The sequence below is a fragment of the Alternaria conjuncta genome (genome assembly GCF_024043145.1).
Source record: "Alternaria conjuncta strain BMP 0040 chromosome Unknown scaffold_4, whole genome shotgun sequence".
Taxonomy (NCBI): domain Eukaryota; kingdom Fungi; phylum Ascomycota; class Dothideomycetes; order Pleosporales; family Pleosporaceae; genus Alternaria; species Alternaria conjuncta.
Window position 1 is genome coordinate 1,912,100 of NW_026250093.1, and position 15,487 is coordinate 1,927,586.

General features: G+C 52.2%; 5 protein-coding genes across 5 annotated transcripts; 3 read left to right on the forward strand and 2 right to left on the reverse strand.

Moving 5' to 3' along the window:
• Positions 1-639: 639 nt before the first annotated feature.
• On the forward strand, positions 640-2,730 carry J4E85_003504 (uncharacterized protein; the record flags this gene model as incomplete). The annotated part of the gene is made up of 1 exon (XM_051467772.1): positions 640-2,730. One exon carries the CDS (start codon positions 640-642, stop codon positions 2,728-2,730), a length of 2,091 nt encoding a protein of 696 aa, XP_051328931.1.
• A 468-nt stretch (positions 2,731-3,198) lies between these two features.
• On the forward strand, positions 3,199-4,281 carry J4E85_003505 (uncharacterized protein; the record flags this gene model as incomplete). The annotated part of the gene is made up of 1 exon (XM_051467773.1): positions 3,199-4,281. One exon carries the CDS (start codon positions 3,199-3,201, stop codon positions 4,279-4,281), a length of 1,083 nt encoding a protein of 360 aa, XP_051328932.1.
• A 2,007-nt stretch (positions 4,282-6,288) lies between these two features.
• On the reverse strand, positions 6,289-7,995 carry J4E85_003506 (uncharacterized protein; the record flags this gene model as incomplete). Its single annotated transcript, XM_051467774.1, has 3 exons — positions 6,289-7,405; positions 7,455-7,590; positions 7,653-7,995. The coding sequence occupies 3 exons, from the start codon at positions 7,993-7,995 to the stop codon at positions 6,289-6,291; spliced, it is 1,596 nt and encodes a 531-aa protein (XP_051328933.1).
• Positions 7,996-10,835: 2,840 nt separating this feature from the next.
• Positions 10,836-11,504, reverse strand: J4E85_003507 (uncharacterized protein; the record flags this gene model as incomplete). Its single annotated transcript, XM_051467775.1, has 1 exon — positions 10,836-11,504. The coding sequence occupies one exon, from the start codon at positions 11,502-11,504 to the stop codon at positions 10,836-10,838; it is 669 nt and encodes a 222-aa protein (XP_051328934.1).
• A 464-nt stretch (positions 11,505-11,968) lies between these two features.
• J4E85_003508 (uncharacterized protein) lies at positions 11,969-15,330 on the forward strand (the record flags this gene model as incomplete). The annotated part of the gene is made up of 3 exons (XM_051467776.1): positions 11,969-12,052; positions 12,120-12,685; positions 12,741-15,330. 3 exons carry the CDS (start codon positions 11,969-11,971, stop codon positions 15,328-15,330), a joined length of 3,240 nt encoding a protein of 1,079 aa, XP_051328935.1.
• Between the last annotated feature and the right edge of the window lie 157 nt (positions 15,331-15,487).

Below are 15,487 nucleotides of genomic sequence, written 5' to 3' on the forward strand. Positions count from 1 at the left end.
GTGTTGTGATGCTGGAAGGGTGGGCGGGGTGACGTACTTATGCGTGAAGTCGAGGTTTGTCAGATGATGGTAGTAGCTTTATGAGCTTGGTTCTAGATGTACTGTATACAAGTAGTGGATTAGTGTGCAGCTGCCCCCCGCAGTAGCAAACGTTCTCGATGGCAAATGATGCAATCACTCGTGAAGTACTGCGCTAACTGCCGTCGGAGATGGATCGGCGATGCGACGTGATGTGCTTACAAAGACCATGAGACGGACAGGGGTAAGGACGCGGACTCGTCATGACGCGTGCGGCTGATTGCGACGCGGATGAAAGTAGGGACCTAGCTTGTACGCATGTTTAGATCATAGTGCCAAGTGCATAGCTATGAGAATCGCGGTGAACATAATCATGAAGTTCTAGATGAAAAGATTGAATAATAGAACGTAGTAGTAGTCCGACCGGGTCGCGCACCTTCCGCATTCCGAGATTAAGCAGCGTTCCGACGCTTCCACGCCGTCCGTCGCGACAACTGACAAACTATCTTTGGGCCAGCCACACCCAGGCTTCCTTTCACTGTCATCACACATAGCCATAATCCGCGCCATCACCGCCACAACCTCGGCCTTTTCTATGCGCACCCCGTACCACACACCACGATGACGTCCTCAGCGGCCGGCTCAACCGCCTTCTTCGTCCTCTCCCTCCTCTCCATATGCGGCACCGTCCTGCTGCTCCTCCGCTACTACCTCCCGCTCCGCACCACACCCGCATACGTCGTCGTACCCGTCTTCTTGGCAATAGCGCTGCCGGCCAGCATTGTCGTGCTCCTGCCGATCGATCTCGCGAGCAGTGCTGGGTTGGATACAACGGATGGCGCGAGGGGTATCTGGCTGAATGACACGGTTGTGTACAAGGCATGGCGCATCATCTACTGGCTCACGTTTGCGCTCACCTGGGCGATCCTGCCTATGCTGGGCGAGTACTGCGATAGTGGGTACAGGGAGCCCAAGGCGAGGTTGCAGTATGCGCTGAGGAGTAATGGGCGGTACTGGCTCATTGTTGCAGGGTGCAGTATCGTCGGCTCGATCTATTTGATTATCTGGAATGGATTCGAGACGGACACGTTTAAGGGTCTGGTCATGGCGCTGGCGTACACTTGGGGTCTTATACTGGGCATCTACCTCATGGGTCATGGACTCGTCGCATTCCCCAGGAGCCTGTTTCGGTACGCGAGTGTTAGTGAGAGGTTGAAGAGGATACAGAGTTCGGCGCCAAAGGTCCACGAGAGGCTGACCGAAGCGCTGGAGAAGCTGGATCAGTACGAATACCAGGTCGTGCAGCTTAAGCAGAGGAAGAACGGCACGGCGCGGGAGTTTCAAGAGTGGATTGATGAGTTGGCGGAGAAGGGCAATCTTCCAGAGAACAGAGCGGGTGTCGTCGGACGCATGGGCACGGCGACGGTGCCTCCAGTCATCACGGAAAGATACCTGGCGGACTTGACGAGGAAGTTGAAGCGCGCGCGCCATGCGAAGTGTCGGTTCGAGAACGAGTGGGATCATGTTGTGCGGAGGGCAGTCAGGACACAGGCTATCCTCGATTCGAAAGCGAGCAAACATCTCGAGTTCAAAGGTGCCGCCTTACCGACCTCGAGAGGACTCTTCGATCGCATGACTATCCTCACACCACTGACACGCTACTACCTACACGTTCATGTTATCCCTGCTCTGGCCTACGTCTCTTGGGCCATCACGATTCTCGCCTCCATATCCATTGTCTGGTCGGAATGTGTGCGCGAAGCTCAGGACTTTGGTGGGCCCAAACTATCCATCATCGGCTGGACAGTTGTACACCGTCACGAAAATGGCCGGTCGTCGGTTGGCTTCAACAGTCAGATCATTGCCGCCGCCTGGCTGTGCTACATGTGCATCTGCGCATTCTACAGTCTCACCGAGGTCAAGATTTGGGGCAACAGAGCACTCGTACGAAGGAACACATACCAAGAGTCCGCGACCTGGTACGGCCTGCAAGTCGCCAAATTGACAGTCCCGCTAAGTTACAACTTCCTCACCATGACCGACAAGAACATCTGGAAAGGCACCATGTTCTACAAGTTCCTCGGCCGCCTCATCGTCCTCACACCCCTCGGTGAGGGCTTCAGCGCCTTCTTCCCCATCTTCATCCTCGTCCCCGTCTTCGCCACAGCCTTCGGGCTCTACGGCAAAGTAAAGAACATCTGTGGTTTCGGCGACCTCCTCGACGACGAAGAAGACTCAGCAGGAAACTACGCTGGCACCGGTTCCTGGCGCGAAGGCCGCGCATTAATCGAGCGCGAAATCCAGGGCGCAAGCGGAAACGTCCTTAGTCTTTCCCAACGCAGCACCACCAGTCCACCGAACGAACGCTACACAGATAACCCAGCATCATCGCCATCCTCCGCCCTTCCCACATCCACTGCAGCTGCAGCGAACGGCGGTCCAAGCACAACACGCCCCGACCGCCGCCGCCCACAACTCAACGACGAAGAAGACGAAGGCAATTTCTTCGAAAACTTCGCGTCGAGAGTCAAGAACACATTTGAAACGAATGACTTTTCTTTCCCACGGCCGAAGTGGCTGGGTGGTGATGACGATGAAGTCGAGGCTGGACGTAGTAGACGGACACAGTTAGATAGAGGGGAAGGGGAGCGCGGAAGTGGGTTCTTGAGCTTGTTTGGAGGGAGGGGTGATGAGGGGAGGGTGAGGTTGTAGGCATTTGTTGTATATGATAGGTGGGCATTGCGATGGCGTTTCTTACAACTTTGGAATAGATCATGGGTTTGCGTGGGTGTATGAGTATTGGGTATACGGATTTTACATATAGGGTACATGGCTTTAGACTTTTTGTTCTGCGCTGTTGCGCTTGGCATATATTTAATATCAGATACTCTTATGTTTTAGGGTGGGTGCCTTCTAGTTGTGGGTGCCGAGGCAGTTGCAATGACTTTTGGCATGTTGTGGGTGTGTCTGGTCAGCCTCGTGCGCCTCGCGCGGTTCACCGGTCGCGCTTTCCTTGGCTTCAGCCTGATGTAGCTGCCTGGGATCGTTGTTAGCCTAAGGCAGCCAATCAAATAAAGCGATGTATGCACCTTGTCGATACTCGACCGCCCCCTTCCCCAGCCTTCTCGTTTGGTACTTCTGCACATTCCTCTTCAACTCGCCAATCCCATCGTCTGGACTATGGACGGGCACATCTACGGCAGCCGCGTAACTGAGCTGGATCCGGGTCAGTGCACGGATGAAGCGCCCGAACACGATCCTGAGGGGCCCAAATACACCGCAAATCATGCATCTGTGGATGTCATGGATGTCGCATTCAAAAAACTCGACCTCGCTCCTTCGGAAGCCCAGATCGACTGTACTACTCCCAAGGAGATTGGTTGTGATCACAATCGCAGTCTCGGAAACGATTTCGATTACGGTTTCCCCACGAGTACAGCCGATGAGGAACAATTTCGAATGAAGCAAGAGGACGGACATAGTAATGATGACGATGATGTATGTCAGAGATGCAAGTCCTTCCGTTGGGATCAAATCCCATATACGCAGTTACCTCATGAGACTCTGCTTCTTATCGACATGACGAAGGCTCAGCTAGCAGCATCGCACTGCCGCATCTGTCGCTTTGTCGCGAAGATCATCGAAGCCCAGCACCTCCCAGAAGACAAACACTATTCGCTGGTAGGATTTAGAGTGGACTCCACCACCTCTAATAATTTCTGTTCAAACATACCCAACATTCAAGGAAAAGGAAACACAGGCCTTGCACAAATTAAGCCTCATGATCCGGAGACTGGAGAACAAGTTTGGACAGCCTCTGATGGAGAGTGGAGCCCGTTCCCACATCTCGCAATCACCGATTTTTCACCGGAGGACAACTCGGTCGAGAAGCGTTCTTACAAGGCCAGCCACATGAAACTCGATCAGATCAAAGGTTGGATTGAAGACTGCCACATAAAACACCGCGAATGTTACATTGGAGACGTCCAGCATCTGCTGCAAAACTTGCGTCTGATTGATTGTGGTTCAAAGACTGTTGTGCCTGCGCCTGTGGGATGCCATTACGTGGCACTGTCTTATGTTTGGGGACAGCACAACGATGCTTTTGACGACTTGCAAAATCCACCAAAGACTATCGAAGACAGTATCTATATCGCGCAAATGCTAGGATACCGGTACCTCTGGATCGACAGATTTGTGCGTACCTACCATCTTTCAGTGCATTCGTTGAGACTAACCAACCCAGTGTATCGACCAGAATGATAGAATGGATAAGCACACGCAGGTCAGGCAGATGGGCGAAATATATTCCGCAGCACAGATTACGCTTGTGGCGGCAGCAGGAAGCGACCCAAGCTATGGCTTACCCGGCGTCCTGTCGAGGCCACGACTCATACCGGAAGCCGAGGAAATCCAAAACATGTGTCTGAAGCCTCTCCCACGCTTCGTTCAGCTAGCAGAAGTAGCTGAGTCAAGATGGGCTTCCCGAGCATGGACCTTCCAGGAATTCTATCATTCCACGAGGCGTTTAATCTTCACTGAGAACCAGATTATCTTTGTGTGCAATAATCACATCAGGTGTGAGGTAGATTTGTCGGGAATCCACTGGCCCAGATCAGATGAGTTGCCAACAGAAGATGGGTATTGGGCTCAACGTTGGTTACCCCAACATGGGTTGGCAGGGGATCAAGGGTCGAGCTGGACCGCTATTGACCGGGCCGCGGGACATCTACAGGCCTATAGCAATCGGGACTTGACGTACGACAGTGATAGCTTGGATGCTATCTCAGGTGCTCTACATTCGCTTCGGAAGGATTCCATTTACCATACCTGGGGTGCACCTTTTCGCCACGCTGCTGCGTATGCAGCAGATTCTCTTTCGGCAAGACTTCGACACTACAATCTCACATATTCTATACGTGATCGTGGAAGTTTCGTCTCTATTGGAAGTCGACGATCCACCAACACAGACGATAACGACGTCGAGCGCGTCCATGTATCTGCCTCGCAGGATTTCCAAAGTATGAACTATCCCTCTATACCTCAAAAAGGAGATAAATGCTCTGTCCTTGGACATGGGCAGCAAATTGAGATGGCCCTTGCATGGTATCACCAGGAACCAGCTCGTCGTCGATGTGGCTTTCCAAGTTGGTCCTCTATAGGATGGGAGGGTCCATTGAGCTGGTCAAGATGGGCCTGTAATATCGATCGCGAAGAGCCTCCTATAGTGCTGATTCAGGTTCGGAAAGCTCGACTGCACTTTCCAAAATTCAGCTGCGATTTGTCGAAGTTTGACCCGGCACTACAAGAAGATGTCGACCCCGCACCACCGACGCTTGAGTTTACAGCGAGAACAGCGAAGCTAGACTTGGTGCCTGATGGCTGGACTGATGGCTATCCTGATCATTTTCAAGTGGCGCTGGAGATCAACGATCATTATAAATACGCCTTTGGACTACACTGGGATGCAGACCCTGCTTCTTTAAGCTCGAAACAACTTGTAGGCGCTCTGCTCGATGGACGAACGGAACACTCAAAAGAGCTTGAAGGGTATCTGATGGTGCTTGCTCCATATGGCGACGTCTTGGAACGAGTTGGTTTGGTGCACCTACCCAGCATTGCAAAACGCCTGTACAACAATCATATGCTAGGACAAGACCTCCTGCCTCTAGCTGGACATACTGGGCGCGAAGCGGAGCATATAGCCCTCACAGGCTACCCTTGGGAACGCCGTACATGGTGGCAGAGCTCGTTTAGCGATTACCGCCCCGTTGTCATAGGATAGAAACACTTGGATAGTGCTTCCAGAGAACTGAAGGAACGCGCCGCAAACTAAGCATAGAATTTGTGGATTGGCGAATGAAAGCTTTTCAGTTGAGGATCAGATCTCAGGCTTTGGAGGGGTTGAGCGAGGCTGTTGCACATTGCTTGACGCAGTCCAAATCAGGCAACTTCTCGAAAGCCGTCGATTGCCCGCGTCTGCATTGTTACCACGGCGTCGTCTGAACTCGAAGTACGCACCCTGAATTAACCACAGCGACCGTTCGGCAGCATCGCACCTCGTTCAAGAAGAAAAAACTTAAAACCCCCGGAGCCTACTTTGACGTTAGATCAGCTACGTTGCGTGCTTTTATTTTAATGTATGCTGCAAACCTGTTCAGGATTCTCATTGTGCAAGGTGATCGCAAAATGAAGAAAGGCCGGAATGAGGAACAGTATGTTATCGCGACTTCCATTACTTGAGCAGACAGTTTGATTTTGTTTCTCAGCCTATGCTCTACATTCCCAGCTCTCAGGCTTCTTACAACTACCCCCGACAAACGTGTTCCTCGCCGGATACTTGCAATGCCTCCTCGTAAAGTCCACTCCACTCTTCACAGTATCATTAACAAACTTCGTGCCCTCAATAACCTCTGGCGCAACACCCTTCTCCACCCACTCCACCATCGCCGCAAGAACGTTGTGTTTCGCATCGAACGGAATACCAGCCTGCGCCGCATTTCCACCCTGACCGAACACCCACGCCCCTGGCCCCGTGCTGCAATGAAACATGCCCGAGATACGGAAGAAACGCGTCCATTCATCCATTTCGGCGTACGTGTTATTACCGCGAAGGTGCTCGTAAAACCGGTTCGTGTTGAAGGACGTGATCTGGTTATCCTGCTGGCCGTGGTACATGAGCAGCTTCCCGCCATTTTGCTTGAAGCCAGGCAGAGAAGAAGGGTAGGTGCGAATATCTCCTGGATTGAGGTCCTGTGCTGCTTGCGCGTCGTCGTACCCGTATTCTGATGCGTTCCACGTTGGGTCGTTGTAGACGACGTATTTGAACCAGTCGTCTGAGTAGGCGAAGGGGGCGCCGGCGTAGAGTTTGTCGACGGCGTTGATTTCGCTGCCGGGTTGCATTGCGGGGTAAATTAGTTCGCCGTTCGGGAAGCGGTAGTCGCTGAAGATTTTCTGGAGTTGGTGCACTTGGTTGTCGTTTAGGCAGTTGGTTGTATTTGTGATGTTGTGACCGCAGAGTAGGGTTGTAGGGTCGAACTTGCATAGGTTCGGGTCCTCGATGATGCCGTCTTTGACTTTGTCGATGGTATCGCATTGTCGTAGCACCTCGTCGTGGATCCAAGTCTGCCATGCTGCCTTCGAAATGAAGTCTGAACCTTTGATGGGGCCGGTGATGGTGTAGAAGTGTGCGCGCCAGGAGATGAGGTTGTTGAAATCGACGCCTGGAGCGCCGGCAACGATGCCATCGAAGTCATTCGGGAATTTCTCTGCGCTCTTGATGCCCTGGCGTCCACCGAGAGAACAGCCCAGGTAGTAAGATTTGGTGTGGCACTTTCCATAAAACTCCCTGGCTAAGGCTTTGCCCGTTTCGACGCTTAGGTGAAGACTATATTGCCGGTGAGTATATGCGCCGTGGGTAGTAGAGACTTTCTTACGATCGCCAGGCGAAGTCAACTACCATCTCGGGATTATCGAGGTAGGCTACTCCTGTAGTACCGTTATGACCATTATTTGCGCCAACGCTAGCGAAGCCATTTGACGCTCCATATGCGATATCCTCATACTTGATGCCTGTTATCGCTGTCAGCACCCTGTATAGTACTCGTGCTATCTTCTACTCATTCACCACTTACAGCCATCAATGCCTCCGTTCCCCGTTGCCAGAAAGCGACCGGACCAGTCCTCCGGAAACCATGCTTCGAAAGATATCTTCGATGTTCTGGTCGTCTTGATTTCTAGTGTCATACGACAAAGATCCACTGAGACAACCTGGCTAGCACGTCCGCAAGTCGCGTCGTTGTCAGGAAACGTCAAATTCGTCCCTGCCGGAACATGTTGGAGAACATTGCGGGTTGCACCATTGATGTATCTCTCGGGCTCGAATGCGAGACACTTCTCCTCAAAAGCAGACGACCCAGCGGCAAATCCAGTCAGCGCGAAGTGCGAGACAAGCAACACCAGTGATGTAGGAAACATGTCGACGGGGAAGAAAGACTTGGCAACCGATCATCATGGTGTTTTAGCGACAAGCACTCTTTATACTCAGCGCAAAAAGTACGGTAGACTTGACAAGCCACATCCAGCAAGATGCGGGGTGCGAAATGCGGAGACCGGCACCATGTCCCGACATTATTCAATGATTGTAGAAGTGAATGATCCACCTCGATCTTCTCAATTCTCTTGCAATCGTAGCATACGGGCCGAACGCAGTGTCAATGGGACAATGAGTCGTGGATCTACTATTAGAGTTCCTTCTCGGGTGGTATGGCCAAGAGTCTGCCCAGGTGGCATCGCAAATTCGAGGCATGTACGCCGTGTCACACCTCGCACCGGCCAGGAAACAGATTGGGGGCTTATGTCCGGACGCCTCACAGTCATTGTGCATATTTGACGGATAAATCGTGCGCAGGCGTCAGTTCAGTGGAGGAAGAAGAGACGAAGAAGTATTGCGGGGTTTCGGCGGTCGCGCCGAGCCCTGAGGCAGACATATGACCTGGGGGCCCTTCTGCGCTAGCTTGCATGCACCCGACAGGTGCGACGGACTTCCGAAGTCGACAACTCAGACACCTGCATCATCCCAGAAACTTCGGATGATGTCTGTTGAATTAGACCCTTCTCGCCCTCCATACCGAGTATCTGCAGCGGCGCGCCCTACTCAATTGCCGCCAATACGGCCGCCTTCCCTTCTACCTCGCGCCTGAAGTCCTTTAACGAAGGTGCTCGTCGCTTCAGCTGCCAATGGTAATACATGCTTCAAATCTCATCTCATAGTAACGTGCAAAAGCTTAGTCTCATCTTGAGCTGTTGCGACTCCGTATGCTCTCGTCTATCGCAAACTCATGCGTCATAGTAATCCTCCTCTCTTCATGGCGTCCCAGGATGAAGTCTTGCCAGGTGATCCCATCATTTTCATTAGCAGATCCGCACACTGTTGTCGTAGTCAGGCACAAATCTTCTTCGGCTGGCCGAGTTCTACCCCAGCGTTCTGTCCAAGCGTTGATCGTCCTCGACCCAGTCTCGCGACTCTCAGGGCCCTCCTGCTCCGGAGTATGGCTCGGTGTAACACCGAGTGCACCTGCCAAACAGCGCGTTATACGAATCAAAAGCGGGTGAAGCGTTGGAAGACATCCAGAGATGATGCCAATCGATGGCTCGACGGACGACCATATGAAGACATCGCTCTTTTTCCAGCTGACGTCTGGCGAGGCCATCAATCGGACGATGGTGATGATACGATAAAGCGAGGCGAAGCACACACTACGATGATTAGAAACAATACGGTTTCCTTACTTCGCAGTGCTTACAAGCTGCCGAGCAGGAAGATAAAGCAGATCGCCACTTTCTCCATTCTTTTCATCTGCAATTTGACAACGTTGGATATGGGTATACAAAGTATACACACATCGCCGAAGAGATTGAAGATCCCAGCTCCAAGGTAGAACTGCGATCGCGTAAGCAGACAGCTTCAATCAGAATGTGGGGTACCTGCGGCGCACCTTTGCCTCATCGACGAGAATTTCTCCGTGTGCCCCATTCCATTGATCCCAGTAGTAGCTCAACGGTCGAGTGTACAATGGCAGAACGACGTGGTTTGTGATCAGGTAGGCAGCGGTCATGCCAACACAGAACCAACCCAACCAGTTTATACCGAAGATACGTCGATACAAAGCGAGGATGGAGAGTTTGATGACACAGACACTCCACGCGTAGACAAAAACGTATGCGAAGGTGATCTGTCAAATGTCAGTCCCGCAAGAGTATGCCCAGGCATGTAAGCGCACGATAGTTATATGTCGCATTTGCTCAGGTCCTAGCGCCCAGATATGTCGGCCCAGACCGTAGAAACCTCCTTCACGCTGCGTCAGTAAAATCAAGACTTTGCCCAGAAACTGGCTACCAACCAACGATACAGCACGCAAGATTCCCCGCGTTCAATGCCAGCCCAGCAATGATCAAGTAGTCATCACACCCCAGCTGTTCCTGTTTCAACTTCAGGCGAGTAAACAGCCTTAATGCAACGAAGACACCCGAAAGACCAAACAAGATGATTGCGACAACACTGTTTCCGACTGTCCGGGATTCGCTGAGATTAAGGCCCGGGGGTGGGTCGCCGAAGTCGAATGTCGTCATACCACTGGGTGTCTTGAGGGCAACTCAGAAGACGGGAGTCAAGCCCGAAAGAGTGGGTGGATGGGGTAAACCAGCACAGAAACGGAGCGTTTTGATCGGAGACGCGGTGTAGTTATCGTTGGCACAAATAAGGGTATCCCTTGTGGCGTACAACGCACGGGTTTATCATGCATAGATGCGCGATCGGTATTGCTCGTCATTGTCATCGACATGTCCGGTAAAGATGCTCTGTCGTTCCCTATTATGCAGGTGGAGCTGTGCCACAAAGAATCGCATTGACCATGGTAAAATATTGATGAGATGACCATGACTTGGAATTGAGTTCGCACATCTTTACGGCTACGCCACAACATGCACGTCGTCGAACACCCCGCCACGTGCCCCCATCCCTCATGCACCTCATACAAAGGAAAAACTGAACAGGTCTGCAGCCTACATTAACATGGAAACCTGCAAAGTAGGTGCCCTAACGATGATGTAGGCTCCAGACCTGTTCAGTTTTTCCATATATTGGCGTGCATGCATGTAACCGCAAAAAGCGACGAAGTGACGAGATTTATCCGGCTATTGTTTCCAACATAAAGGAAGGGAGTACTACAGCATCGACACTGTCATCAGAACCATGAAAATCATCAGTGATGAAGCATTTCCTGATTCATGCACATTACTCCTTGCACTACTTTTCGTCATGCTGATGGCGCCGCTGTTGTCAACCACTTCTGTATGTAAGTCAGTACATTTCGGTTTCGCACTGTAGAAAAATGCTTACGACTTCCAATGGCGCCATCCTGCTGGAATATAACGTCGTCGCCGCAGAAACCCATCAATGTTGCATTACTCCTGAGTTGCTGCAGCTTGAGTTCCGCTTTCTCGAACTTTTGTTGTAACTTCTGTTTCTGCTCATCGCTGAGAAAGTCCGTAGCAAGTCCTCCATTGAAATCAGTCTGCCCGTTTGTCGAATTTACCAGTCTTTCCAATATCTGCAATGTCTTGCACTGACGAGCTGTGTCGCGCTGCGCATTGAACGTGTCGCATTCCGCTGTCAGCGTCGAGTTGGATGTTAGCTTGTCGAGTTTGGCAGCGATGTAGTCACTGTTGCTCTTGATCCAGTCGATGCGTTGTTGGGCGAACTTGTCGCGCATGATCATCATGTCCATGAGGGTCTCGTTATGTGCGATCTTGTTGAGCTGTGTAAACGTACGTAAGCGTCTACATGTCTTGTCAATGTCGGCATCTCTGGGACTGATGATGATGTCGCTGCCTTGCAGATGCTGGGTAGATAGATCGTTTGGCGAGTTCTTTGAGGCTGTGGCCAGCGCAAATAATGAAGTGCTAAGGAATACGAGAAAACGCATTGTCGATCGGAAGTATGTGATAAGAATGCCCAGACCAAAGTGAGAGGTGATGGCTGCCACATCGGCTTGGAATCTTCATCGTAACCGGCTAGACCTGTCAAAGTTTCAACCCTTCCAGTTGCCGCAGAGCCGCAACGAAGATGTATGCATGCGACGTTTCATCGCGAGTATGCTCTGACGTTTCCAGTTACGATGGATAGCTCTACCTGGCGGTCGCATGAATAAATTGGATTAGTTGACACGGTTCACTCGATGACAGGATATCTGTGTAGTGAGGCAAGCTTCGCCAAGGCCAGGAGATGTTGTTAGTTGCAGGAGTCATCCGTCGTCGATGGCTAGGTATGGCGGGGTGCTATCGATAAGCGGCTGAGTCACGCTAATGGCGGGGATCGGAGGAGTCAACTCTAGGCTCTAGAAAAAGATTCCCCGCCACGGCTCTGTCTCAGCATACTCACGCCGCCACCATGTCTATGAACTTTCCGAGCGAGGAGGAGCGCATCCTCGCGCGCTGGAAGGAAATTGACGCCTTCCAGAGACAAGTCGAGCTAGTACGTGACTATGCTACAGCCTAGTGAACCCAAGCACGTGTGGTTGACACTTGCTAACTCGCCATAGTCAAAAGGAAAGCAACCATACACTTTCTACGATGGACCGCCTTTCGCGACAGGAATGCCGCATTATGGTCACCTCCTGGCCTCGACCATCAAAGACATCATTCCCCGCTACTGGTCCATGAAGGGCCGCTATGTCGAGCGACGGTTCGGCTGGGATACTCATGGTGTGCCCATTGAGTACGAGATCGACAAAGAACTGGGCATGTCGGGACGCGACGCTGTACGCGAAATCGGAATCGCCGAGTACAACAAGAAGTGCCGCGCGATTGTCATGCGATATGCGACCGAATGGAGGGCGACTATCGACCGTCTGGGTCGCTGGATCGACTTCGACAACGACTACAAGACTATGGACACCAGCTTCATGGAGTCGGAGTGGTGGGTCTTCAAGCGTCTCTTCGACAAGGGTGCCGTATACCGGGGTTACAAGGTCATGCCCTACAGCACAGCGTTGGCGACGCCTCTCAGCAACTTCGAGGCCTCACAAAACTACAAGGACGTTCAGGACCCAGCGGTAGTCGTCACATTCCCGCTGCTCGACGACCCAAACACGTGTTTGTTGGCATGGTAAGCTACTTACTCCAACCCAGTGCTACTGGCGTGCGCTGACCAGCCCGAACAGGACCACTACGCCATGGACACTCCCATCCAACACCGGTCTCTGCGCGCATCCCGATTTCGAATACGTCAAGATTCTCGACGAAGCGTCCGGCAAACACTACATCCTGCTCGAAGCCCTGCTACGCACACTATACAAGGATCCAAAGAAGGCCAAGTTCAAGGTCGTGGAGAAGTTGAAGGGCAAGGACATGCTGGGCTGGAAATATGAGCCCCTGTTCGACTACCTCTACGACGATTTCAAGGACTACGGCTTCAAGGTGGCGAACGACACCTACGTCACAGCAGACAGTGGTGTGGGTATCGTTCACCAGGCCCCCGCATACGGAGAGGACGATTACCGCGTTGCAAAGGCCCACGGTGTCATCTCTGACACCCGACCGCCACCCAACCCAGTCGATGATCAGGGTCGCTTCACCGCGGTCGTCCGCGACTTCGAGGGCCAACACGTCAAGGCAGCAGACAAGGGCATCATCAAGCATCTGAAAGGCACCGGTCGCTTGATCGTAGACTCACAACTTCTCCATAGCTATCCCTTCTGCTGGCGATCTGACACACCCTTGATCTACCGAACGGTCCCCTCATGGTTCATCAAGATTCAGGACATCGTACCGCAAATGCTGGAGAACATTGCTGGTTCGCACTGGGTTCCTTCCTTCGTCAAGGAGAAGCGCTTCGCCAACTGGATTACCAACTCACCCGACTGGGCTGTATCACGAAACCGTTTCTGGGGTACGCCACTTCCGATATGGGTCAGCGATGACGGCAAAGAGGTGGTCTGCATTGGCAGCGTGGAGGAGCTGAAGAAGCTCAGCGGGTATGAGGGCGAGCTAACCGACATTCACCGGGATAAGATCGACCACATCACCATTCCCAGCAAAGACGGCAAGGGTGTGCTCCGAAGAACAGATGAAGTCTTTGACTGCTGGTTCGAGTCTGGTTCCATGCCCTACGCCAGCGCGCATTACCCATTCGAGAACGTGGAGCAATTCGAGAAGTCCTTCCCTGGTGACTTCATTGCCGAAGGTCTCGACCAAACTCGTGGTTGGTTCTACACACTCACCGTCCTTGGAACACATCTCTTCGGCAAGCTGCCTTTCAAGAACTGCGTTGTCAACGGTATCGTGCTTGCGGAAGATGGCAAGAAGATGTCGAAACGTCTCAAGAACTACCCCGACCCCAACTTGATCATGACCAACTACGGTTCTGATGCGCTGCGATTATACCTCATCAACTCTCCCGTCGTTCGTGCTGAGACACTTCGATTCAAGGAAGCGGGTGTCAAGGAGATCGTTTCCAAGGTCCTTCTACCTCTCTGGAACAGCTACCAGTTCTTCGAGCAACAAGTATCGCTGCTGAAGAAGGTCGAGAGTCTGGACTTCGTATTCGACCCGGCAGCTGGAAAGACCAACAAGAACGTGCTTGACCGATGGATCCTCGCGTCCACCCAGTCGCTGCTAAAGTTCGTGAACGAGGAGATGGCTGCATACAGGCTGTACACCGTGGTTCCGCGGTTATTGGAGCTCATTGACAACACAACAAACTGGTACATTCGCTTCAACCGTCGCCGGTTAAAGGGTGAGCACGGTCTGGAGGACACCAAACACGCCCTCAACACACTCTTCGAAGTTCTCTACACACTCTGCCGCGGTCTCGCGCCCTTCACACCATTCATTACCGACAACATTTACCTGCGGTTACTACCTCACATCCCCAAGGAACTGCACGCGGAAGATAACCGTAGCATCCACTTCCTCCCCTTCCCAGAAGTGCGAGAAGAGCTGTTTGACGAGGATGTCGAGCGCCAAGTCAAGCGCATGCAGTCAGTCATCGAGCTTGGCCGTATCTGCCGTGACCGTGCCAACAAGGGCTTGAAGATTCCGCTGAAGACCCTGGTGGTCATCCACCCAGAACAACAATACCTTGACGACATCAAGTCATTGGAGAACTACATCCTGGAGGAGCTGAACGTCCGCGACATTGTGCTCTCTAGCGATGAGGAGAAGTACAACGTCCAGTACTCAGCTACGGCCGACTTCTCCGTGCTTGGCAAGAAGCTGAAGAAGGACGCCATCAAGGTCAAGAAGGCGCTACCAAATCTCAAGAGCCAAGATATCAAGGACTACCTGAAGAACGGCGAGATTGTCGTGGACGGCATCAAGCTTGAGGCTGAGGATCTGATGGTCAAGCGCGGTCTCGCAAAGGACTCTAGCAACAAGGACCAGGAGTTCAACACAGACAACGATGTCCTCATTCTCCTCGACGTCGCCTCATATCCAGAGCTCGAGCAAGAAGGCCTCGCTCGTGAGGTCATCCGCCGTGTACAAGATCTGCGCAAGAAGGCCGGACTGGTGCCAACCGACGACGTAGGCATGGAGTACCGAGTGCTGAGCGATCCGGAAAGTGTAGGACTGGAGCAGGCGTTTGAGAACCAGGGCCCATTGTTTGAGAAGGCTTTGCGAAGACCTGTGGACAAGCACGTCATCACTGAGGTTGAGGGCAAGATCCCGGAGAATAGTAACGAGAAGGTTATTGCAGAGGAGGAGCAAGAGCTCCATAAGGCGACTTTCATGTTGCGGTTGATCAAGCTATAGTAGCTCCCTGGAGTGGTTCGATAGCATAGTGGCGCGCATGATCTGTTGATGAATTGAAATCAAAATTTCCATGTTTACAATTAACGCCTTCATATGCTGTGTGCTTCGATGAGAATGATGATTCGCTACGAGTGCCGTCACCGCTGCTTATACGCCT